Genomic DNA, 25,153 nt, shown 5'->3' with positions numbered 1-25,153 from the left:
CAAGACGTCTAGGCAAAAGAAGCGGCTTAACGTCTGCTATAATAACGACTGCGTTATAATCTACATTATAGCTCTTACAACTGACCTATTCCGGTTTTCGCACTACTATGTCGTCCTACACTGTTTCTAATTAAAGCTGTGAAGGTCGTGAAACTTCCCCCCGCTGCACCACACCCTCCCGCAGCAGCCGCTCACAATCAGTTCGTGTCCTGATTTATCTCGTGTACATTTATCTCCCTGCGTGTGAAGGAAATCTAGAGCAAAGCAGAATAAAACCACAACACACTCAAGTCACACTTTTACTGAATGACTTCACGGAGACTTGCTTTTCAGCATTTGATTTAGGAGATATGTGTTCTGGCTCAGACAGACACAACACCCCCGACTGTGTGCCAAGTTTTGGTGCGTTTTGGACGGTAAGTGCAAAAATTGTAAGGTAAAGACAGAATGCTGCTATTGTGTGAAGGACCGAGCGTGAAATTGACTGCCTCAAGGGCATGCATTAGACTGGAAATATGAGCTTACACACACACACACACACACACACACACACACACACACACACACACACACACACACACACACGCACACACACGCACACACAGACAGAGGTCTGAAAGAATGCTGAGATTAATAGTTGCCAGTGGAGACAAAGCAAGTCAGGTCACCAAAACAGGCACCTGATCAACATTTGCTCAGTAATTAAGGACACCAAAACTTTACAAATTGTCAAAAATCCTGAGTCACATTCTCAAGTTTAAGAACTTCACTTGAGTCAAAACTTAGAAAACAGGATAATATGCACACACACACACACACACACACACACACACACACACACACACACACACACACACACACACACACACACACACACAATCCTGTTGTCATGTGCTCCTGTTTCTTTTTCCTCTTCTCAAAAACCCCTGCTTCTTCATGTCATGTGAGGCCCATTTGCTTGTCAAGAGCTGTCTTCTTCACCTACAAAATAAAGCCTGTTAAAACAGCACCCTCGCCTCCCCTTGACCACAATCTCTCTCTCTCTCTCTCTCTCTCTCTCTCTCTCTCTCTCTCTCTCTCTCTCTCTCTCTCTCTCTCTCTCTCACACACACACACACACACACACACACACACACACACACACACACACTCCTGCACATGCTCACAAACACAACCGTCCTTTCATGCTTCCGGAGCCTCTGTGTAATTTATGGTTAGTTTTGAGGAATAGAACGAGAAATGAAGGAAGGAGATATAGAAAGTGGCGGGTTCTCTGTTTTAGGGGAGCTTCTTTTTTTTAAAAAAAAGAAAAACTAATTTGAAACGTCTTTCTGTACGGACGCACGAGGGAGAAACCGGATTACAGGGCTGTCCGAGTGTGTATGTGTGTGCATTAAAGACAGAGATCTGACCAAGCTAAAAAAAAAAACAAAAGAAAAACAACAATAATAACCCTCCTTTTAAATACAAATATATAATTATATTTATATATATATTTTGTACAAATGTTATTTACAGTGCTTTCAAGCACATCTGAAATAGTTTGCTGCAAGAAAGAATTCCAAAAGAAGTCCAAAAGGCGTTCTCCTTCTCCTGATCCTGCTCCTCCTCCTCCTCCTCCTCCTCCTCCTTCGTGGCTCACCTTCCTCCATCTGCTGCCTGCAGGATTCCCAGCTGGCATCTTGAACTTGCTTGAGGAGTTGAGGAGGAAGAGCAAGAATGAATGAGCGAGGGAGTGTCACTGCACGTTTTTTTTTTTTTTTTTTTTTTTAAATAAAGCCTTTGGAAAGTTATCGTTTGCGTTTCTTTTAACTCGTCCATTTGCAGGCACAACAACAAACAAAACAAACAAACAGCAACTTTAAAAAAAAAACAACACTTCTATTTTCCTCATTCGCCAAAAGTCTTATAAATGACATACGATACTCAACAGCAAATGTCAATAATGACAAAATACTGATGACAAGCACAAGCACTGAGTTCCACATGGTCTTGGTGAATAAAAAAAGCGTTCAGTCATTAATTACTCCGAAAAATACAAGAAAGTAACATTTCCACGCTGTGTCCTTATGCGTGTTTGTAGAAGGGTCTGAAGTCCTTTACTCTACACCGTGGTCTCGCCGTGCTGTCCGCTGGTCAGGCGTGTATAGAACTTCCTCCACGAGTGCAGCGTTTTCCCAGACCAGATCCAGAATCCAGAGGTGATGCCCACGATGAGGGTCATGAGGTATTTGATCATGTATACGGTGAAATCGGGGCTCATGCGTGGCACGGGCTGCAAGGGACACGGGATAGCCAGGGTCTTGCAGTGTGTGCTGATCCAGCTGCGTTCCCAGTGTCCACGGAAAGCCTGCTCGTAGAAGAAGCAAGCGATGACGATAGTGGCCGGTACCGTATAGAGCACAGAGAAGACGCCAATGCGCACCATAAGACGCTCCAGCTTTTCCGTCTTGGTTCCGTCGTGCTTCATGATTGTACGGATGCGAAACAGAGAGACGAATCCCGCCAGCAGGAAGGAAGTACCGATGAAGAGGTAAATGAACAACGGTGCCAGGACGAAGCCACGCAAGGGGTCAATGTTGCTCAGACCTACGAAGCAAACACCGCTCAGAACATCGCCATCGATCTGCCCCATGGCCAGAATGCTGATGGTCTTCACCGCCGGCACGGCCCAAGCAGCCAGGTGGAAGTACTGTGAGTTGGCCTCAATGGCCTCATGTCCCCACTTCATCCCTGCAGCAAGGAACCATGTCAATGACAGCACAACCCACCATATAGAGGATGCCATGCTGAAGAAGTAGAGCATCATGAAGAGGATGGTGCAACCCTCCCTTTTTGTGCCTTGGACTATTGTTTTGTAGCTGCCTTCGAAGCTTCCGTTGCATGCTACTTTGTCACCAAGGAAATAGCCAGTAATGTACGCGATGGACACCATGGTGTAGCAGCCGGACAGGAAAATGATGGGGCGCTCAGGGTACTTAAAACGCTGCATGTCCACTAAATATGTAGTCACAGTAAACAATGTGGATGCACAGCACAGGCACGACCAGACTAGAATCCAAACACGAGCAAATTCAATCTCTTGGTCAGTAAAGAACATGTAGGCTCCATGAGTCCTGGATGACTCACACGGAGCGCCGCAGTCAATCTCTCCGAGGAACTTGTAGTTAAGGTAGGATGGCACCTTGAGGGTCGGTGGGCAGCGGAATGGCCTATCTGACGTGGAATATAAATGGACCGCAGGTGTGCCTGGTGCGGGCATGTGCACGGGTGCCACGGTGGCTGACGATTCATTCTGCCCAACACATATTTGACCGTCTCCCAACACCGGAAAGTTCTCACACTTTAGGCGTTCCGGCCACTGAAATCCAAACTTGTTCATAAGTGCCTCGCAGCCATGCTTAGCCCTTTCACATATAGACCGACAAGGAGGAATGGCTTTTTCCAAAACGGTGCAGACAGGCGCATACATAGAACAGAGGAAAAACTTGAGCTCTGGAGAACACTGTACCTTAACGAGTGGATAAAACTGGTGGACCTCTAAACCAGCGTCGTCTTGGTTGTAATGCCCGACCAAGTTTGGCATGATGGTTTGATTGTAAGCAATGTCTGTGCAAAGAGGAATAGTGATCGGTTGACAGAATCCATGATCCGGCACGGCGATCCCATGATCTCCTTGGTACTGTCCATACACTGTGACGAGGCAGGAGGACATCAGCAATGTCCAGAAGGTAACTGATCTCCTACTAGTCTCCATTCTCCAGGGTTAAACGCCTAAACTTCAGCTAAAACCTCTCTCTGACGAATGTCTGCGCAAAGCTAAGATTTAAAACAACATATTATTGAGGTTTTTTTTATATCTAAAAAACTTTTTTCACGGGAAAACTTTCGTGACCAGTACAGACGTGTTGCTCCGCGCGCAGTGACTGCCTTACTTTTTTCCCCGACTCTTTGTCCCATTGCACGGTTTCAAGCCCCCCTCTGTCTTCACGCTGTCTAGCAGTGATATGAGAAAGAGGAGGGATTTAAGGGCGGTTGAAAACAGACATTCTTCCAGACTCCCTCTGTTTAAACTGAGCTGCCGTCCTGTGGATTTCTGAGGAACCACAAGCTGGTCACCTAAACACCACGCAGCAAAACGCTAAACACACGACAAGGCTTTGTTTTATATACATATATATTTATTTAAGTATTAATTAATGATGCATTATTTGTATATTAATACAACTCATTATTCTCTCTCATAATAATAATAATAATAATAATACTCACTCTCACTCACTCATTTACTCACTCATTTTCTACCGCTTATCAGAATAATAATAATAATAATAATAATAATAATAATAATAATAATAATAAGAAGAAGAAGAAGAAGAAGAAGAAGAAGAAGAAGAAGAAGAAGAAAAAGACTATGTATAATAACATCTATTATAATAGATTCTATCTATCTATCTATCTATCTATCTATCTATCTATCTATCTATCTATCTATCTATCTATCTATCTATCTATCTATCTATCTATCTATCTATCTATCATCCACCCAAATTGAAGGTATTTTTGGCATGACATGAAAGGGGAAAAATGTATGATAAGTACAACCTCTATTGGAAAAACATAAACAAACAAACAAACAAACAAACAAACAAACAAATAAATGAAATTAGTCATGGGTTCGAACCCCAGGTCCACCAAGCTGCCACTGCTGGGCCCCTTAGCAAGGCCCTTAACCCTCAGTTGCAAGTCACTCTGGATAAGGGTGTCTGCTAAATGCCATAAATGTAAATGTATCTATCTATCTATCTATCTATCTATCTATCTATCTATCTATCTATCTATCTATCTATCTATCTATCTATCTATCTATCTATCTATCTATCTATACACTGCCACCTGGTGGTTCTGTACCCATAATGCCAATGCCACTATAATTGGACAAAAAATGTGATTGGATAAGAATATGCAGGCTTAAGACCCATCTATATACCCACATTTTTTTTGGCATGACACGAAAGAGGAAAAAATCGTATGATAAGTACAACCTCTATTGCAAACAAACAAACAAACAAACAAACAAACAAACAAACAAACAAATGAATAAATACTACTACTGCTACTAATAATAATGTTAATTGCAATAACTAGTACTACTAAATAAATAAATATTCAGTAGTAATGTAAAATGTACCTAGAATAATCTATGTATGTATGTATGTATGTATGTATGTATGTATGTATGTATGTATGTATGTATGTACATACGTACGTATCTATCTATCTATCTATCTATCTATCTATCTATCTATCTATCTATCTATCTATCTATCTATCTATCTACATTTAAGGTATTTTTTGGCATGACATGAAAGGGAAAAAATTGTATGATAAGTACTACCGCTATTGCAAAAACATAAATAAATAAATAAATAAATAAATAAATAAATAAATAAATAAATAAGACATATACCTTGAATACTACTACTACTAATAATAATGTTAATTGCAATAACTAGTACTACTAAATAAATAAATATTCAGTAGTAATGTAAAATGTACCTAGAATAATCTATGTATGTATGTATGTATGTATGTACGTACGTACGTATCTATCTATCTATCTATCTATCTATCTATCTATCTATCTATCTATCTATCTATCTATCTATCTATCTATCTATCTATCTATCTATCTATCTATCTATATCTGATAGTACCTGTAATAGTGATGTTAAAAACTATTGCTGCTACTACTTTTACTAATAATAATACATAGATGTTAGTCTTCTGTATTTTAATCTCTGCTATTTTTAGACAAATTATTAGATATTTGGTCATTAATCACACATGGCTTCGAGTCCACTGAATTGAATGTATTAATATTTATTTTATATTTCTACCTTTTATTAACTGTAACTTTTTATCAGCTACGAATTGACTAAAGCACAGATGTTCAAGGCTTTGTTGCTATGGGTTTGGAATCCCCGCCCCTTTTTTATGAATGTGTCATATGATTGAACGGTCTGATTCCAAGTAACCAATCGAAATGCAGGATTGATAAACGTGAGGAAACTTTTTCCCAATTAGGGGCGAGCTCGAGACTTAGAGGTTGGAGTCTTCGTCCTTTGGTTTTAAACATTAAATTTTACCATAAAATAATTAACATAAAGTTCACGATCGTGTAAAAATTTTACTGTAAGAGCTCATTTCATCGAAACGAGTAGCTTAATTTGCTGTTGTTAGCGATGGAGGTAAGAAATACTATCGATACGTCGTTGATGCTAATTATGGATTAGCTTAGCATAGCTATTTTACCTCAGGTGTGTCAGCTGAAATCAAACTTTTACACGACAAACAGCGCGGAATAATAAAGAAAAAAAAAATACAAAACGTCTAAATTAACTATACGTTAGGTTAAGGAAGACGTTTTTTTGCAAATATCGTGGAATATATGACTTTATGAAATGTCTCTGAGGCAGTTTGTTAGCATTATGCTAAGTAGATTCAGTCTCGGATAAAGTATACATACATATATATATACATACATATATATGTATATATATATATATGTATGTATACTTTACCCGAGACTGAATCTACTTAGCATAATATATATATAATACACATATATATAAAACGCTAAGGTCCTTACTAACATTATTAATATGAATATATCGTAAGAGATTTGTATTGTGTTCACTTTTTGGACATTTTTCTTAATTTCCTTTCTTTGATATCATTTCAGAAGTAGTGTTTGATTTTATGCAGGCTGTGATGCATAGATTTATTAAAATTAAAATGATTAAAATTATAAATATATATCTACTTAGCATAATGCTAACAAACTGCCGCTGAGACACTTCATAAAAAGTCATATATTCCACTATATATATATAATATATATATATATATATATATAAAACGAGCAAACAAAAATGCATGATTGGTAAAAATAAGGATGGATAGTTTTAGAGAAAATATGAAAAAAGGTCCATGTGTTGTTAGGGTGTGGCAGGTTCTTTCATAGGAAAGGTGATCAAGTTGATCCATGAGACCAAATGCTAATTTATATATTAATTTATTCATTATTCATGGCGTTGTCACTGGCGAATCAAATTACAGAAAATGTTAGTATTTGATAGGAAGATTTTCACTTGGAATAGAGTGATATGTTATAACTTATTTACTAAATAATTATGTATTATATATTTATAGAAAATATCTTTATCATGTACATGACAGTGGTGGCCTGTTATAGGAAGATTTGACAAGAAGCATTGGATGAGAAACCAGTATATTGTAGGGTACATTTGCACACTGTGTTTTTCAAATACAGCTTTTGAGAGGTGGGAGGAAACCAGAGGAAACCCACACAGACACCTGTCATGGATGTTAAAAGAGTTTTTATACTGTAACTCTTCTCTGTACAAATTACGATACAAGTTTGACCATATTCACCACTTGGAAGATACACCAGTATAAAAGAGCAATTCAGGGCATGTCATAAAATGATTTTTATTTTCCATTTAAGGTAAATAATGGCATGAGAAGTAAAATCAGTGTGGATGCAAACAGAGCAAAGATGCCATTTGATCTGTTTCATAGCGGGGGATCGGACTCATGCTACTCCACATACAAGTTCGAGGTGAGAAACCTTTTTCACAATCACATTATTAACCTTTGTTAAAAAGTTTACATTTAATAACTTAAACTTGCATTTAAGGAGCAGTGTTCACCTCATTTTTTATTTGATTTTTGCAAAAAAAAATAAAAAATAGAACGATTATAGTGAAGATAGTGGAAGAGACTCTGAGACTTTTACCCCAGATATCTCTTTCTATGAGCCACTGCCTCTACCCTACCATTCGTGGTCAGTGAAGGATGAATCTTATCAACTGAGGGATTGTGCCCCAAAAAACAGGTCAAACTTTTATTTTATTTTTTTTAAAAAAAAGTTCTCTGGTACAAGGATTATATTTTTCATGATGATATGATCTTTGACAGATTATATCGGTATATATAGCTAATATAGGACAGAATGTGAACAAGATTTTATTGCAATCATCTTATGCAGTTTGTTGTTAGTTGATTACTAAAACATGCTAAACAATGTCTTTGATAGGAATCTTAAAGACGGCGTGGACTGTGGAAGTGAGGCTGATCTCTATGGATTAGTCTCCACCATCTTGGAAGACGTCGACCCGATGGACTCGTACTTCTCTCAAGAGTTAGTATATTTTATGAATTTTAGAAAAAAAAATCTTGTACAGTAAATGTATAATTAGCAGTTAATTGAATATTATTTCTCGCTACAGTTCATGGATTTCCAAAATATTTGGACAAATTACCACAAATGGAGCTTTTATGCAGTCTCAAGACTTAACCACCTTGGATTTTTAAAATGCACGCTAATAATATAGTAATTAACTTTTAGGACATTTAGGAACCAGTGGAGGTTGTTGGACAGAAAAACTCTTTGCAATAAGTCTGCAATAAGTTAGTGAAAGGCAGAAAGAGCATTTATATGCTTCAATTAAATGTGGCTTCTTTAAATACAACAAAGTAGCATTTCAAAATAGTACAACAAAAAAAAATCTTGTCTGGTGACCCCTAGTTTGGGAACTTCAGAAATTTGTAATAGCACAGACTATAATAAGCATTTTTCTGTTTTTTTTGTGTGTGTTTAACTGAAACACTTATATCAGTAAAATATCAGCTGATATTTCGACTGGGTGGTCCCCAAAGTCCCAGAAGGAGAACAACTTGCACTATCTTAATTCTGAGGTAAAGGTACACTCCAGTTCTGGACTGCAGCACAATCCCGAGCATGGCATCAAACTCCATTCTCGTCCAATGGAAAGGGACCTCGATCAAAGCGATGACATGTTACTGGATTTCAGTGGCTTTGAAGCTGCTGACCCATCCTGGCTTTTTTCCACCTGTAATGGAGAATATGAATATGAATCCTACACCCCAGCTTTCCCAAATTTACCCAGACCACCTCCTGGTCTTGATATATCACATGTTGTGAGGTCCCACTTCTCCAAGAGCAGACCAGGTAAATCAGAGAATAACGTGTCTGTGAAAGATAGGAGCTTTCGCATCAACAATGATGAGATGTCAGTGGATGCTTTTAATGACCATTACTGCCTTCCAACCACAATGAATGACTCTTATTTCAGCCCATTCCAAAATGTCTCTAACTTGAGTGAACGTAAACTCAAAAAGAACAGTTCACAACAATTCTCTATGCAGGATGCCAGCAAGCTGGCCAACAACATGGAAGCTCTTCTTATGGTGGACCAGCAGGGCATGAATAATAGAGATTTTGCTAAGATCAATGCCATGAAAGTTCAGGATGAAAACATTAGTGATTTGAAGCGTGTACCTCTCCAAAGGATGTCAGCATTTGAAGCTCATATTGCAAGCCTTAAAAAACAACTAACAAGGGAGCAAAAAGATGGTGAGGTTGGGAATATAACTACTAAAGAGTTTTCTGATTTTGACCAGCAGTCAGCAGACTATTTTGAAGCTCTTAAACCCTCCTTATCCTCTTTTAACTTTGCAACTAACCAAAGCAATGTAGCCAACCAGAGAGATGCAAGGCATCTCGAAGCCAGCCTTCATCAGTACCATCATGAGCTGTCAAACCAGTATCACTCTTATACCAAGCCTCCCTCCAAAACAAGCATCCACAACGATTCTCAGGGTATGTCTAAATTCATGTCTCAGTTCGGGTCTGAGTTTGTTCCTGCTCTGTCCCAGCAACAGATGCAGAGGACTGTGCCTAGAGCATTCAGTGATTTTGGGCAGAGCGATGGGAGGATGTGTCGCATGGACTTGGGTTTGGGTCTGAAGGACATGGGGAAGATAGGAGGCACTGTAGACAAAGGAGAGTTTGAGATACAGTCAGAGATGGGCAGGTTGCAGACACCTTCAGCCACAGGCGTTATAGCTGGTGCTCACCCCTCTTCTCGTTTTGGAGTTAAACCAAAATCACCAGCTGGCTTTCCCAAAGAGGCAGACACGAAAAAAGGTCTGCTGCAAAACCCGTATCAGATCCAAGGCGGTATGTATGCAGGTCAGGCCAGACACAATGGAGCCAAACTTGCACCATCCCAGATGTTTCCTTGCTTGTACCAGATGGGAGTTTCTGGACAGAACCCCTGTCACATGTTCCCTTCCCGATCCCCGCTGACCTACAATGGCTCTGTGCCTGTATTGGATATGACTGAACACAGGCCAGATGCAGAATTCCCACCCCTAAACCCCTATCTTCAGGAGATGGTGGGGCCAAACCTAGCAGGAGTAGATGGGCCCTTTTCTCGGTTCATCTCCAACCTGAGGTCATCCAACCAAAGCATGAGCCAGCTACAATATTATCTGGAAGATTGCTATGAACAGTGGAAAATTTTGGAGAAAGAGAGAAAGAAAGTAAGTGTAGTTTTAGAAATTTTATAAATTTAATTTGTCACTGAATTTCAGTTGTTTCCCACATAATGTTACTAAATAATACTTTGACTTTAATTATAACAAAACCTCATTATTCGAACCCAGAGATTCTAAATTGTAGAAAACACCTTTATATAAGTATATGTATTCCTTTCTTATTCACTGCTAGGCAGAAGCTCTCCTGCTAAAGAGCTTCCCAGGCAAGTGTATGTCTGTGACGAACACTAACTCTGTCCCCAAGTTGCCTCCTAACCCCACCAGAGTGGACAAGCTTATAGTGGACCAGTTTCGGGAGCAAGCAAAGGTCAGCACATGAATCATGTACAAATTACAAGAGTTGTATTGTTCATCTCTGGGACTGACAGTAATCCTGGTTTAACATTGTGGATTATTTCACGTAAATTTATGATTTTTAATTTTTGCAATTAAGAAATTGCCTTTTTTTTTGTGCTTATTTCTGGCCACCAGGTGGTGAGCTTGTTGGGGAAGGTGGAGCGCTTACGGAGCTTTCCTCTCCATGCTAATATCAGTTCAACACTGGATAGGCACCTAGAAGCTATCTATATCACCCAGGCTCGCCGCAAGGACGAGCTCCGCAACAGCAGTAGACAGAGACCGGGTGTGGCCAACCTCCGAGGGGACAGAGGTAGTTTCCGTGGCAATTTCATTCATCATAAAACTGATCTATCCAAGAAGCTTTTTAGTGCTTTTAGTATGCAAATACAATGTACCTATAACCAATAAAGTAATAAAGATTTAATCAGCATTCTGTTTAACAGTTCTTATATCGTCACTACGTTATATTACTCGTATACTATAGTTTGAACGATCAGATACATACGCCAGAGATGTAAACAATTAACAAGAAAAGTGACTCATTTTCACAGGCTGCGGTCCACCTTGCCTACATGTTGACTGGGAAAACTGTCTGTGTGCTTTATTAAAAAACAGTCTGTCGGGACGAGAACTTAAATCCCTCTGTTTATTCCTAATGTATTTTTTTTCTAATATATTCTTGTCTGGGGGGCACGGTGGCTTAGTGGTTAGCACATTTGCCTCATACTTCCAGGGTTGGGGGTTCGATTCCCGCCTCCGCCTTGTGTGTGTGGAGTTTGCATGTTCTCCCTGTGCCTCGGGGGTTTCCTCCGGGTACTCCGGTTTCCTCCCCCGGTCCAAAGACATGCATGGTAGGTTGATTGGCATCTCTGGAAAATTGTCCGTAGTGTGTGAGTGAATGAGAGTGTGTGTGCACCCTGTGATGGGTTGGCACTCCGTCCAGGGTGTATCCTGCCTCGATGCCCGATGACGCCTGAGATAGGCACAGGCTCCCCGTGACCCGAGAAGTTCGGATAAGCGGTAGAGAATGAATGAATGAATAAATATTCTTGTCTCTTACAGATATTTTGCTTCTCGCCTGTGCCCTGAAGGACCTGAGCAGGAGCACCAGGTCATCTTGCACCGCTCTGTGGTGCGCTCTGCAGATGACCGTTTCCAAAATAAACATCAGCGCCAAGGACGGAGAAGAGGGGAACACTTCTTCGGTTTTACAGCACGACAGTTGTGACCAGATCGACCTTGAAAAAGCGCTGTGACTTTTTTGCGAGGCAGTTGTTCCTCTTTTTGTGTGTGAGTACAATTCTAAAGGGAACGCTCAGTGAGGTGCTCAGTGGAGTGGGTGAATATTGTTACGTACGTTATTAGACTGCAGTGAAATCTGTAGTACAGTAGGCTCAGTTCAGAGCAATAGATGGAATCCTCAGTTCAGTATCATTTATTACTAAATAATTCCAAATGATATATACGGTCATACAAATAGGGTCAATTTTCCCAAGGGATAGTGGTCGAAAGAGATCATTGCCCAGTCAGTTGGTTGGTGGATTTTGCATAAGAAAGAAAAGAGAGGGAGAGGGAGAGAGAGGGAGAAGATGGATCAGAAGAGTTAGTGTGTGACAAGATCCAGGAACAGAACAGGGATGTTTTATGTGTGGAAAAAAAAGTGATCATTGGAAAGGAACGTAAAGGTCAGCGAGTTTGAAGAATAACGAGATTGTCACCCTCTTGACCTTAGATTTTAGTAGCGTTTACTCCCACCAGAAACGCACAGCTTTAAAAAGTAATTAATTCTGGATTAGTTTCACTTTGACGGTTTGATTAGCGTGTGCGTCAAAGAAATGCAAATCCCGGGAGTAAACTGTAAGTTCAGGCTATTTATAACTTTAATGTCCTTGTATTTTACCTATTTATTGCAGCTTAGTTATGTTGCAGCATTTGGTTTTGAATAATCATACCTGTAAAGTATTTACTTTCTGAGATTCCGGTAGTTTTCGTTTATTTATTTTCAATAAGCCGTATTTTAACTTGAGATAAACGCTAAATTAGTCCTGTGTATGAAGTACAGAACATCTCAAGACAGGAAACATCTCCAGATTTTTTTTTTTCAGTATTTAACAATCTTGTTGAATCATATTGCTGTTTATTTGAAGTTAAGAAAGACCAAATCCCTCTGAAAACCTGGGAAGAATGATGACCTCTGTGTGAACAGATAATGACGTGCCAGGGACCGTCATTGTTCTAATGACTATTTTAATGTTTCTGTTTGCGATTAACGTTTGCATTGCTTTTTTTTTCTTTTCCGTTATTACTGGACACATTGAAGAACAATAAAAGAGCAGAAATCCACATCGATGCTTAACATTTTTATAGTTAGTTATAAAGGTATTAAAATGTAATGGTTGTAATATGGCACACACAGTACAGGGGCTCAGAAGAACAATGTAGGAGTAAGTAAATGACCAAATAAACGTTAGACTACTGAAGAAAAAAAACAACAATTGTTTCAAATTGAATTACAAGGTGTCTCGTTTCGGTTATCGTATCGAAACGAGAGCTATCGAAAACTTCAAACCGTTCAGACATTTTATTTAGTGTTCGGATTTATTTAACACTAGAATATATCGAATCTTTACGTTTCTTTATTCAGATTAAAAATATATATATACTAAAATGTATTTCTACATTTTAGAAAGAAGTGTGAGTATTTTAATATAAGTGCCGATACTACACTACAGCTGAATGCTGGAAACCGAGTGGTGGAATTTTAAACGGCTCAGAAAGTCGTTCCGTAGCGTCAACGGAAACAGGTTTATATTTTCGCAGATATAAAACCCTTACGTAATAAGCAGATGAAAATATAAAAAGTAAACCATAAAACTGTTCATGTGATAACGTTTTTCTTTGTAAAGAGAGGTTTATTTCACATTTTCAGCTGCATTAAGTTTACTAGCAGTTTTTTTTTTTTTAGAGAAGAGACACCGTTGAGTCAATTACTAATAGTCAATTAGTCTAAGAACATTAAATCAAGAACACTACCATAATTCATGAAAATGAGTGACTTTGCTGATATCATTCATCCTGTCAGAGATCACACTCTCTTAAAAACTGAAACATTTTTTTTGTCTCCATATTGCTACATGAGAAGAAAAAGGCTTACAAAGTGTTTCAAGTTATTTCTTAAATGCTTGTTAACCGAAAGCATAAGACCTTCACTGTGTGCTGGTTTTGCTGCCTCACGTGACCATGTTAAGGCAGAACGTTGGTGTTTATTTTGTGCGTGAGCTTTAGGATCAAATGATGTGAAGAGAAGTATAAAAAGTTTCCAAACTTCCTAATTCTTTCTTTTGTTAAGGAGCAACTCTTAGCACCGTATCTTCTGTGTCTGTGGCAAACAGAATTTAAATCTCCTATAATTAAGGAGCTACATCTCTTTAGAGATTTAACTAAAAGAAAAAAAAATCTATAAACATGCAGGGAAAGAACACAAAGGGGGAAAGAACAGATTTGTTCAAATTCTGCATCCTGCAAAAACATGATTTCTGCTTTAATTGTCTTCTATTAATTAGCACACAATGTTTACAGTGAGGGGATGAAACACACCTGCACAACATTAGTACAATTTGTGATCGATTCCAAAATGTTCTCGTGAATTCAATGTGCGTGTCTTTCCAAGTAGGGATACACACGTCAGTGAGCAGTACAAGCGGTTTAAGGGGTGGTGCTGAGAAGTTTTGCTACTCTGTATATTAAAAGAAAGAAAGAAAGAAAGCCAACGGTTCCAGCAGTCCACATAGAGGTTCCTCGTCTTCAGCGTTTGAGTCTCTAACAGATTTCCTCGTCTATCTCTTGCGCTCTCCCTTCTGTGTCCGCTTCTTCTCCTTGTCTTTGCGCTCCTGCTTGCTAAGCTTGTCCTTCTCACGCTGCATCTTGTCTTGTTCCTTTTTCTTGTGCGCTTCCTCCTTGGCCTGCTCACGCTGCTGCCGGCGCCGGTTCAACACTTCGTCCACGTTGGTGTTCTTAAACAGGGCTGAGACTTTGGGTAAAGGATGCTAACTCTGTATGACAAATATTACCAAATCCAAAGATTAGTGAACTTAATAAACAAACAAAAAAACCCTGATGTTTGACTTTTAAATGACAGTAAGTGGATCAGTCGTAACCTGCGTGTTTCAGCAGCCTTTACGTTATATTTAATTACATTTATGATACATTATGTATCCTGTATCGAAAAAAAGGATACATTTGTCACTGGGGATTCCTACTGCTCCTGCCACTTCCTCCTCGTCTGCTACTTCAGTGCCAACATTAAGAAATCAAAACACAAGGAACACGACAGAGACAGAAGTTCAAACACTTGCAGCAACATCCATCAGACATCTATTTTCTCTTTCCACCGAGCACAAGTTCAAGCGGTTAAGGATATTCTTCGTCATCCGTCACGTTTGCGTACTGGGCGAGCAGCGCCTCTTTCCTCTTCTTTGCCTCCTCGGACACTTCCTTCTGCTTGACTACGATCTGAGCCTGCTTCTCCATCAGACTGGCGATGGCCTGAACCTCATCTAGAAAGAAAAAAAAAAAAAAAAGAAAAAAAAAAAAAAAGAGATGCAAGGACAGAAGAATCAGATCACAGGATCGTTTCCAGATCTGTCTGTCTCACTATCCAGCAGCTTGCTGATGGTCAGGACTCCACAGACTTTGGGTTGTAGAAGTGAACAATTTGTTGGTAAAAGTCTCAGATGATTCAGTCAAGATTTCATATTTAAGAACCAATTAGTTATAAGAAAGCTGTCCAATCTTATCAGTAACGAGTCAGTGTGAGTCCAGGTTTTCCTTCCACCACACCCAAGCAGAAGCCACACCAGAGTCTGCAGAAATAGTCTTATTAAATCGACTGATTACTGTCTGATTAAACAGGTGGAATCAGGTGAAAACCTGCCCCCACCCTGGTCCTTAGCGGATAAGATTGGACATGCTTGACAGCTTGGCGATGCTACCAGGCTCTTACCTACGTCAATGTTTAACAGAACTGGATCAACAGGATGGAGTTTTAAACACGGATTTTAACTGCCTGTTAAAAAGCTGATACCTTTGGCTCACATCACACACAAATATTTTCTCAGCAAATCTGACAGGCTAAGAATCTTTCAATATTAACTAACAAGATAACTTATTACTAGATGGGTGAGGCTTATGTCACATGGCCAACGTTTGAGCGTTATGTCTGATTACCCTCTGGGTGATTGCTGGCGGCTGCATTTCGAGAGCAGCAGTCGGTCCACTGTTCCAGGATCTGCTGACAAACCTCCTCGAGTGTGTCTTCATCCTAACAGAAGGATAAAATCCCATTAGACAACAGTGCTGCTAAATCCTCCAATCTGATTGGTCAGGTAACAGCAGCCCTGACAGCAGTGGGCAGCATGAGTTACAGGATATAAAGTGTATAATCATTAATCTAGTCAAAAGTTCTGCCAGGGGAACTTTATGTAGTGTTTAAAGAAGGAGTCTCCAGTGTCAGCGCTTTGTGAACGAGGTATTTATTATAGTCGATGACGTCACCTGGCGACACCTGACGTGTAACCCAGTGATAAAAATAAGCTCAGCTGTTCCTCAGATCCAACGTGTCCTAAAACCACAACAAGTTCACTACGTAGGGCACCATTTATTTACCACCTTTGTCACTTTTCTACTTAGTAAACTTATCACATAGACGAATTACAACACGAACAACATTGAAGTTATACCACGTGGTCATTCGATACGTTTAATCAAGTAAAGCTGATAAAGAAACGTGTGATTAAAGCGAACACGATCCTTATCAGCGGATCCACAGGCGTTACCCTGACAGACCCAAACCACCCCGTCGTGCCTACACTAGTGCACTAGGCAGACAGCAGCAGAACACTTTCTACACCCTACACTAGAGCACTACATGTACAACACATGAGGATGGAGTCAGAGCTCATGATGCCCGGCGTGTACCGACCACAAAAGCGGACAGGATGCCGTTCAGCGCATCGCTTTTCTCCTCGTCGCTCTCCTCCTCCTGCAGCACACCGAGGATGTATACACCGTAAACCTCCCGGTCCGCCCCGAGCTCGTCCAGCCGCTCATTCAACCACTTTTTAAACTCCCCGGCCGAGAAGTCGGGCGCCGCCATGTTGGCTGGGGTCCTGCGCCTGCGCGCTGAGGTGTCCGCTCAGATCGCCTGTCTATAAACACCTCAGATTTGTTTTCGTGCTTCTTTCTTTCTTTCTTTCTTCACTCTTTCTTTCACTCCTTCTTTCTTTTCTTCTTTTCACTCTTTCTGTCTTTCTTTGTTGTCCTATTTTTAATACATTTTTGTTTGCTGTATTTATTTATTTATTTATTTATTTATGACTTGCTGACCAATTTCTAGCTACACTAAAAGTTTTTGTATTATTATTATTATTATTATTATTCGTTTTTTGTGTTTATTTGTTCTATTACTTCATTACATTTACAGTTCATGTCTTTTTGTTTGGCTATTTGGTTTATTTTATTTACTTGCTGTCTTATTTTTATTTTTATAGATCGATTTAAAAAACTTGAACAAATCGAATTTTAGAAGATATTATACTTTAGCTGTTCGGTTCTCACGTCCTGTTTGTGTGTGTGTTTGTGTGTGTGGAGTCTGCTATGCTTTGTGTGTGTGTGTGTGGGGGGTCTGCTATGCTTTGTGTGTGTGTGTGTGTGTGTGTGTGTGTGTGTGTGTGTGTGTGTGTGTGTGTGTGTGTGTGTGTGTGTGTGTGTGGTGTCTGCTATACTTTGCCTGTGTGTGTGTGGAGTCTGCTATGCTTTGTGTGTGTGTGTGTGTGTGTGTGTGGGGTCTGCTATGCTTTGTGTGTGTGTGTGTGGGGGGGTCTGCTATGCTTTGTGTGTGTGTGTGTGTGTGTGTGTGTGTGTGTGTGTGTGTGTGTGTGTGTGTGTGTGTGTGTGTGTGGAGTCTGCTATGCTTTGCCTGTGTGTGTGTGTGGAGTCTGCTATGCTTTGCCTTGGGGTTTCCTCCCCTAGTCCAAAGACATGCTTGTGGGGTGATGGGCCTCTAAATTATCTGGTGTGTGTGTGTGTGTGTGTGTGTGTGTGTGTGTGTGTGTGTGTGTGAGAGAGAGAGAGAGAGAGAGAGAGAGAGAGAGAGAGAGAGAGAGAGAGAGAGAGAGAGTGTGTGATTGTATTTTATACTTTAAATAGACACTGTACTGCTACTGTGTGGTTTTCTTGTCCTCCATGAGTGCATTGTAATTTGCTTCTTGGGCCACTAGAGGGCGCAGGGAGTCTGTTTAGGAGACACAGGATCACGCTCTAGTTCCTTGTCACTGTTGGGTCAGATTATAATGTGGTGTCTGTATGATGATGATGATAATAATAATATACAAATTTACAAATTCTATACAATAATATACACATTTTTATATAGCTTGTATATTTCAGTCTTTTCTTTAGTTATTCCTGAATAATATATTTCATTCATTCATTTTCTACCGCTTATCCGAACTTCTCGGGTCACGGGGAGCCTGTGCCTATCTCAGGCGTCATCGGGCATCGAGGCAGGATACACCCTGGACGGAGTGCCAACCCATCGCAGGGCACACACACATTCTCATTCACTCACACACACTCACACACTACGGACAATTTTCCAGAGATGCCAATCAACCTACCATGCATGTCTTTGGACCGGGGGAGGAAACCGGAGTACCCGGAAGAAACCCCTGAGGCACGGGGAGAACATGCAAACTCCACACACACAAGGCGGAGGCGGGAATCAAACCCCGACCCTGGAGGTGTGAGGCGAACGTGCTAACCACTAAGCCACCATGTCCCCCGAATAATATATTTAATTATTATAATATTTAAATATTATTTCTATATAATACATTAATACTACTACTACTACTACTACTACTAATAATAATAATAATAATAATTATACATTCATTATTTACTTACTTCAGTTAATTCTGAAGATAATTTCTGCATCTGATGTATACATTTATTTAGTTTATATTATTTCTTAATTCTGAGGCTATATTTAAGGCTAAACATTTTGAATTCATTCATTTTAGCTGAAAGGAAATGGAGTTTGGCCTTTTGTTAACCATAAAAATGTTGTCGAGCAAGTGTGCGTTTGGAGCTGTGGCCTGGTTAGCGTCGTCAGTTATTGTTAACTCTTGCTATTATTAAAACACATTAAAACATCACATAACCACATAAAGTACATCCTTTATTTTAGTATAAGAGTTCTCTTCCACAGCTTAACCTGGCTTACAGCCAAGAATGAGGAACACGAGAGGAACAGAGGATGGTCAGCGCTCCTGGAAGCCGATCCTGGAAGCCGCTCCGGGGCCGAGGGGTTCCTGTGTCATCAGCCCATGATGCCATCGTCCCTGTGGGCTGCGTGGAATTATATTTATCAAGCAAAGGCAGATTGATGCAAAGTGACTGAAGCCAGGGGGTTTGATGGAGTGCATCAGTGGGCATCTACATGTCCATGTCTGGAGGCACACACACACACACACACGCACGCACACGCACACACACAAACCTGAACCAAGCCTCCCAAATCAAATCCTTTCTATTCAATTCAGTTCTAATCAATTCTACTCAATTCTATTTGTATAGCACAATAGACAATTAACAATAGACATAATCTCAAAGCAGCTGTACAGAAACAAATAAATTCAACATAGAAATTTTACATTTAAACTTTTTATTTAATCCTAATGAGGAAGCCAGAGGAGACAGTGGTGAGAAAATGAGGACTATCTCATCCTGATCTGGATGTCAGAGAGTGTGATTATAAATCATTTCCCTGCTGTAAACGTGTACTATATGATTAAAAAGTGCAATAAGGTTCGTAACCAGGAAATACGTCTGTTTTGTTGAAGTCAGATTCAATACCACACACAAAAAATATATAAAAAAACTGGATTAGATATCAGAGAAAAAGTGTAAATCCGATGAAATCCTGTAACAAAAGACTGGAATTGGATTTGGAAAAATTTTTACATTTTTTTTTAAACATAAAGATATTTATTTGTTATATTTAAAATATATACACATAAAAAATTATATCCTATTTGTATCATATTTATTTATTTATTTTTATAAAAACAAATGTTTTTTCCAAATTTATATTAGTGAAAATCCTGTGATCCTTTGGGTGAGTTTGTTTTTTTAAAGCCACATTCAGAAGGTTATTTATTTGTTTGTTTGTTTGTTTGTTTGTTTGTTTGTTTGTTTATTTATTTATTTAAAATCGGATGTGTAATGATGAAAAAAAAATATGTACAAAAATGTACAGCTAATTGCATTACTAGAAAGTTAGGTAGTAATTAGCAGTAATATACATATATATATATATATATATATATATATATATATATATATATATATATATATATATATATATATATAATATATAATTAAAAAAAATATAAAAAAAAGGCAAGGGCAAGGCAAGTTTATTTGTATAGCACATTTCATACACAGAGGTCATACAAAGTGCTTTCCATAGAAATTAGAGAGCACACGATAAAATCATAATAAAAGCAAAGAACAATTAGATAATAATAAATTAATAAAATATGTTAAAAAGAGTAAAACAGGAGTAAAAGTGATTTGGATAAAAAGCACAGTCAGTGTGAAGCAGCACGGCGCTCATTCAGTAAGTGCAGAGTTAAACAGATGTGTTTTTAATCTCGATTTAAAGGTATCTACCGTTGAAGCACATCTGATCTCTTCTGGAAGCTGATTCCAGCTCTAGGTGGCGTAATAACTAAACGCTGAGGCACCTTGTTTTGAGTGAACCCTTGGTATCTCTAACTGACCTGATCCTAATGATCTGAGTCGTCTGCTTGGTTTATATTCAATTAGCATATCTGTAATGTATTTCGGTCCTAAGCCATGAAGTGATTTATAAACCAGTAACAATACTTTAAAATCTATTCTAAATGTAACTGGAAGCCGGTGTAAGGACCTGAGGACTGGACTGATGTGTCAGAATTCTGGCAGCAGCGTTCTGTATGAGCTGCAGCTGTCTAATGGTCTTTTTGGGGATCCCAGTAAGGAGTCCATTGCAATAATCCACCCTGCTGGTGATGAAAGCATGAACACGTTTCTCTAAGTCCTGTCTTGAGGCCAAACATCTAATTCTGGCTATATTTCTGAGATGGTAGTAAGCTGATTTGCTTATCACTTTCACATGACTACTGAAATGAAGGTCAGACTCTAAAATGACACCAAGATTTCAGACTTTATTTTGTGTCTTTAGACCCCTAGAGTCAAGGTGTGTGTTAACCTCGAGAGTTTCATCTTTATTTCCGAATACGATGACTTCAGGTTTTGTCTTTGTTTAACTGGAGGAAGTTTCGACGGCATCCGACTGTTAATTTCATCAAAGCGTCGGATGTCGTGTCTGTGAGTCTGATCTAAAATTAATCAAGACTCTGTCGTTCTTTCGGTGTGTTTTAGACGTGTGTTTGTCCCTCTGTCGATCATCTTACACTGAATTTTAGTGTTGATGATGAAATCTGAGCTGCTTTTTAGATGAACAAACACTCAGAGCATCTCAGAGAGCAGAAATGGGTTTGATATCAACGTTTACTCTGAAGATGTAAAGACTGTGAGGAAGACTTGGTGTGATTGTGTGTGTGTGTGTGTGTATATATAAAACACTCGAGCGTGTACAATAGAAAGAGAGAAGGTCGAGGAACAGAGGTTATCACGTCTCATCCTCGCTCTACTTGCTATCGCTCCTCACCCATCTGTCGGATCTCCACGGCTTTCACACAGCTCTTCGCTCACCTTGTCAGATGGCCATCTCATCAGATTTCCAGACCTTTTCTGTATCTACTCGGACTTGACGTAGGAACTACATTTATTATTGCTGCTTTTTTCTTCTTTGACGTGACATACGGCTAAGTACGGTGACCCAGACTCAGAATTTGTTCTCTGCATTTAACCCATCCAAAGTGCACACACACCCGGAGCAGTGGGCAGCCGTTTATGCTGTGTCTTGCTCAAGGGCACATCAGTCGTGGCCGGCCCGAGACTCGAACCCACAACCTTTGGGTTATGAATCAGACTCTCTAACCATTAGGCCACGACTGCCCCATTAGGCCACGACTGCCCCATTAGGCCACGACTGCCCCATTAGGCCACGACTGCCCCCATTAGGCCACGATTTTTGGCTGTCTAATAGAAGGGGACGAAGAAAAAAAAAAGAGCTGCGTCTCTACATTACTACGATAGAAAAGAGGTGTTATTTGTGTAGTAACAGCGTTTAGCTCAGGAGTTATTGACTCGGGAAACTCCAACCTGTGAATATGTGGCCAACTTTACTTAAGGCCCTCGGCGTCCCATCGCAGGCCTTCCTGCTCCTTCAGTTCTCTCCAGCGCTGGAAAGCCGAACCTATATTAACACGTCCTACTTCTTGCCTTATCGTAAACCTTTTTCCACATTTTGTTTTTACCGTCCGTGTCAATGTTTCGGTCGCTTTCTGCTAATGTCACACACGCGCACTGAACACTCTCTCCGCCCATATTGACAAGACACGCCCCTTTCTGCTCATTGGCTACATGTTTGTTTTGTTTGTCGGCCCGACTCGGTGTTTGGAAGCATTTCTCAAACATCGTACACCCCACCTTTAAGTTGTAATTAGGTTTAATTGCTCTGTTGGCTTTCAGTGTGAGATTATTTTTTAGACATTTCAGCACAGTGAAATTCTTTCTTCACATATCCCAATGTTGGAGGTTGAGGTCAGACAGGATGCGGCACAACTGGAGCAGTGAGAGTTAAGGGCCTTGCTCAAGGGCCCAACAGTGGCAGTGCTGAAGCTCGAACCCTGATCCTCCAATCAACAACCCAGAGCCTTTAACCACTTGAGCCGCCACCGTCCACCTGTTTCTAACCGTAACACTGAATTGTATGTTTCAGTGTTGATGATGAAATCTGAGCTGCTTTTTAGATGGACAAACACTCAGAGCATCTCAGAGAGCAGAAATGGGTTTGATATCAACATTTACTCTGAAGATACAAACATCTGTACATCTGGAAAAAAAAAACTAACCAGGAACTTTTCTATGAATACAGTACAGTGATCCCTCGTTTATCGCGGTTAATGGGGACCGGATCCCCTCGCGATAGGTGAAAATCCGTGAAGTAGGATTGGCCCTAAGTAAGTTTGACCTTTTCACTGATGGTCATCATCTTCCTCTTCCTCTTGGGCTCACTAGAGGAATCTTTCGCAGGGGCTCGGCGCTTAGGAGGCATCGTAAGGGCTTAACGAAAAGTTAATTTCGAACACGATACGCGAGACACAGTTGACAGCGTGAACGAGAGTGGTGAGATACGACGAGGGAAGAAGCTGGGAGAGGATGCGATGATGTGCAGCCAATCAGCTCAGATCTTGCACCGGGAACCAATCATGTGCCTTGTCTGAGGGCCTGTGGGTATGTACAAAGCCTCTGAGAGAGTTTCTGGGAAACCGTTTTTAATTTTATTTTTTGATGAATATTTTTAAAAAATCAGCGATGCACCGAGGCCGAGAAACTTGAACCGCGAAACTCGAACCGCGAAGTGGCGATGGCTTACTGTATATCTCTTCTGGTATTCTAGAGAAAAACAGAAAACTCAACAAATTCTTCACATTAACACAACTGTGGAGTAAGACATGATAAAGAAGTTCAGTTCTTTTTGGCCTCTGGGAACAAACAGAAAGGTAATCGCTTGGTCTTGAAAAGGATTTCGTGGTATCAGGATCGCATTCATTCATTCAGCTCTGGATGTTTACTCTGCCTCGACTCGGTCTTATCTGGATCTCGGGTAGCTCAGCTCTTGGGTTTGATGATTTGTCCTATTACTCTGTTACCTTTGATGTGAGGGTTGACGACAGGTTGGGCTTCTCACAGAGTGAAATCTCTCCTCTGAGAAAATTAAAGAGAGGAAAGGAATAAAGGGATAATTACATGAGATGAGCAGGACAGACAGGACTGAAGATCTCCGGAGATGCAAACATTTGTCTCACTCACTCATACACACACACACACACACACACACACACACACACACACACACACACACACACACACACACACACACACACACACACACTGATTAGGGTTTAGTGTGTATAAAAGCTCCTTTGGGAGAGTCTTTATTTGCTGCGCTGCTCTGAAACATTTAGTAAACTAAACTTTTGTTGATTATTTATTTATTTTATTTTTTGAGCCCAGCATCTCAGACATACGGGGTACGTGTCAGCTATCCTAATACTTTATCGTTTCCATGCTAACCTAAGGCATATGTCATTTATGGCTCTTTGATGAACATTAATGGAAGGAGTCTCCAGTGTCAGCACTTTGTACTAGTCGGAAAATGTAACCTGAATCTTTACGAGACAGATAATTATGTAAGGTATAAAAAAGGTACAGACAATTATGTGAGGTATAAAAAATACACCATTTTTTTGTAATAATTACAAATCGCAGTTGCGGGATGATACTGAGACGATACATTAGATAGTTAGGGGGGCTAATACTTATGCAACCTGTATCACTGAGCTGTCATAAAAACAACAGATGAGTGTCGAAGCAAGGAAATAAAACGATAAGTCAATTTATATAGTAAAGAGCAGGATATGAGCATGTGAGGGGTTGAAGGAATGTGTGTGTGTGTGTGTGTGTGTGTGTGTGTGTGTGTGTGTGTGTGTGTGTGTGTGTGTGTGCTGCAGAGCTGTTTAAGAATGCACAATCCGTTTTATTTCAGGTCGCTGAACTTCAACGACCTCTTCTGAAAACTTTGTCTCTATTCTGGCTCCCAGCTTCTGCTCTGGTGCCAAGTCCTGCGTCTGCCACTGAGCATACTGTGTGAGAGAGAGTGTGTGTGTATGTGAGAGAGTGTGTGTGTGTGTGTGTGTGTGTGTGTGTGTGTGTGTGACAAAGATGTGGTGCTCCTGATGGCAGTCACTTAGCCGGAGAGGCCACGTCCAGACGGGCCAAGAGGCGGAAGGCAAATATTTAGCCGTGCCACTCGTGCGGTCCTGGGAGCCTCGCCTCGCCCCGCGTGCTTGTATTCAGGGTCACGGATCTCATCTCTCAGCTTATATTTCAAGCACTGAGCAGATGGGGAATTAAATTGGAGAGCTTGGCATGATGTCAGGTGAAGGGATGAAGAAGAGAAGAAGGTAGGATGGAAGGATGGATAGATGACAGCAATTGATAAGAGGAGGGACAAAATCTCATACCTTAGGATATTGTACTTTTGCAATATCTATCTATCTATCTATCTATCTATCTATCTATCTATCTATCTATCTATCTATCTATCTATCTATCTATCTATCTATCT

The 25,153-nt window shown here is 40.1% G+C and overlaps 3 protein-coding genes across 4 annotated transcripts; 1 reads left to right on the top strand and 2 right to left on the bottom strand.

Annotated features, from left to right (window-relative positions):
- Nucleotides 1–1,454: 1,454 nt before the first annotated feature.
- On the bottom strand, nt 1,455–3,967 carry fzd2 (frizzled class receptor 2). The gene has a single exon (XM_027161197.2). It carries the CDS (start codon nt 3,755–3,757, stop codon nt 2,105–2,107), a length of 1,653 nt encoding a protein of 550 aa, XP_027016998.1. The 5' UTR covers nt 3,758–3,967; the 3' UTR covers nt 1,455–2,104.
- A 2,092-nt stretch (nt 3,968–6,059) lies between these two features.
- Nucleotides 6,060–13,131, top strand: moto (minamoto). 2 transcript variants are annotated; one of them, XM_047800806.1, is made up of 8 exons: nt 6,060–6,251; nt 7,532–7,645; nt 7,828–7,921; nt 8,123–8,227; nt 8,706–10,434; nt 10,622–10,756; nt 10,921–11,098; nt 11,851–13,131. In XM_047800806.1, the coding sequence occupies exons 2-8, from the start codon at nt 7,621–7,623 to the stop codon at nt 12,042–12,044; spliced, it is 2,460 nt and encodes an 819-aa protein (XP_047656762.1). In that variant the 5' UTR covers nt 6,060–6,251; nt 7,532–7,620; the 3' UTR covers nt 12,045–13,131. The 2 variants fall into 2 exon arrangements, with proteins under 2 accessions (XP_047656762.1, XP_027016967.2); XM_027161166.2 differs by having other exon boundaries at nt 7,779–7,921.
- Nucleotides 13,132–14,305: 1,174 nt separating this feature from the next.
- ccdc43 (coiled-coil domain containing 43) lies at nt 14,306–16,984 on the bottom strand. The gene is made up of 5 exons (XM_027161168.2): nt 16,769–16,984; nt 16,015–16,108; nt 15,209–15,344; nt 15,026–15,081; nt 14,306–14,812 (listed from the first exon to the last, which is right to left on the bottom strand). Exons 1-5 carry the CDS (start codon nt 16,940–16,942, stop codon nt 14,625–14,627), a joined length of 648 nt encoding a protein of 215 aa, XP_027016969.2. The 5' UTR covers nt 16,943–16,984; the 3' UTR covers nt 14,306–14,624.
- Between the last annotated feature and the right edge of the window lie 8,169 nt (nt 16,985–25,153).

Source organism: Tachysurus fulvidraco, chromosome 15 (assembly GCF_022655615.1).
Source record: "Tachysurus fulvidraco isolate hzauxx_2018 chromosome 15, HZAU_PFXX_2.0, whole genome shotgun sequence".
Lineage (NCBI taxonomy): Eukaryota > Metazoa > Chordata > Actinopteri > Siluriformes > Bagridae > Tachysurus > Tachysurus fulvidraco.
This window is presented reverse-complemented; position numbering and strand designations above follow the sequence as displayed.

Bases quoted from the DNA above. Each gene is read 5' to 3' on its own strand.
- fzd2 (XM_027161197.2), bottom strand. From the start codon at position 3,757: ATGGAGACTAGTAGGAGATCAGTTACCTTCTGGACATTGCTGATGTCC.
- moto (XM_027161166.2), top strand. The intron at 7,922-8,122 runs GTCAAACTTTTA...TGTCTTTGATAG, and splicing joins GATTGTGCCCCAAAAAACAG to GAATCTTAAAGACGGCGTGG. The intron at 10,435-10,621 runs GTAAGTGTAGTT...ATTCACTGCTAG, and splicing joins TGGAGAAAGAGAGAAAGAAA to GCAGAAGCTCTCCTGCTAAA.
- ccdc43 (XM_027161168.2), bottom strand. From the start codon at position 16,942: ATGGCGGCGCCCGACTTCTCGGCCGGGGAGTTTAAAAAGTGGTTGAAT. The intron at 16,109-16,768 runs GTCGGTACACGC...TCCTTCTGTTAG, and splicing joins GCATCCTGTCCGCTTTTGTG to GATGAAGACACACTCGAGGA. The intron at 15,082-15,208 runs ATATCCTTAACC...TAATGTTGGCAC, and splicing joins AACGTGACGGATGACGAAGA to TGAAGTAGCAGACGAGGAGG.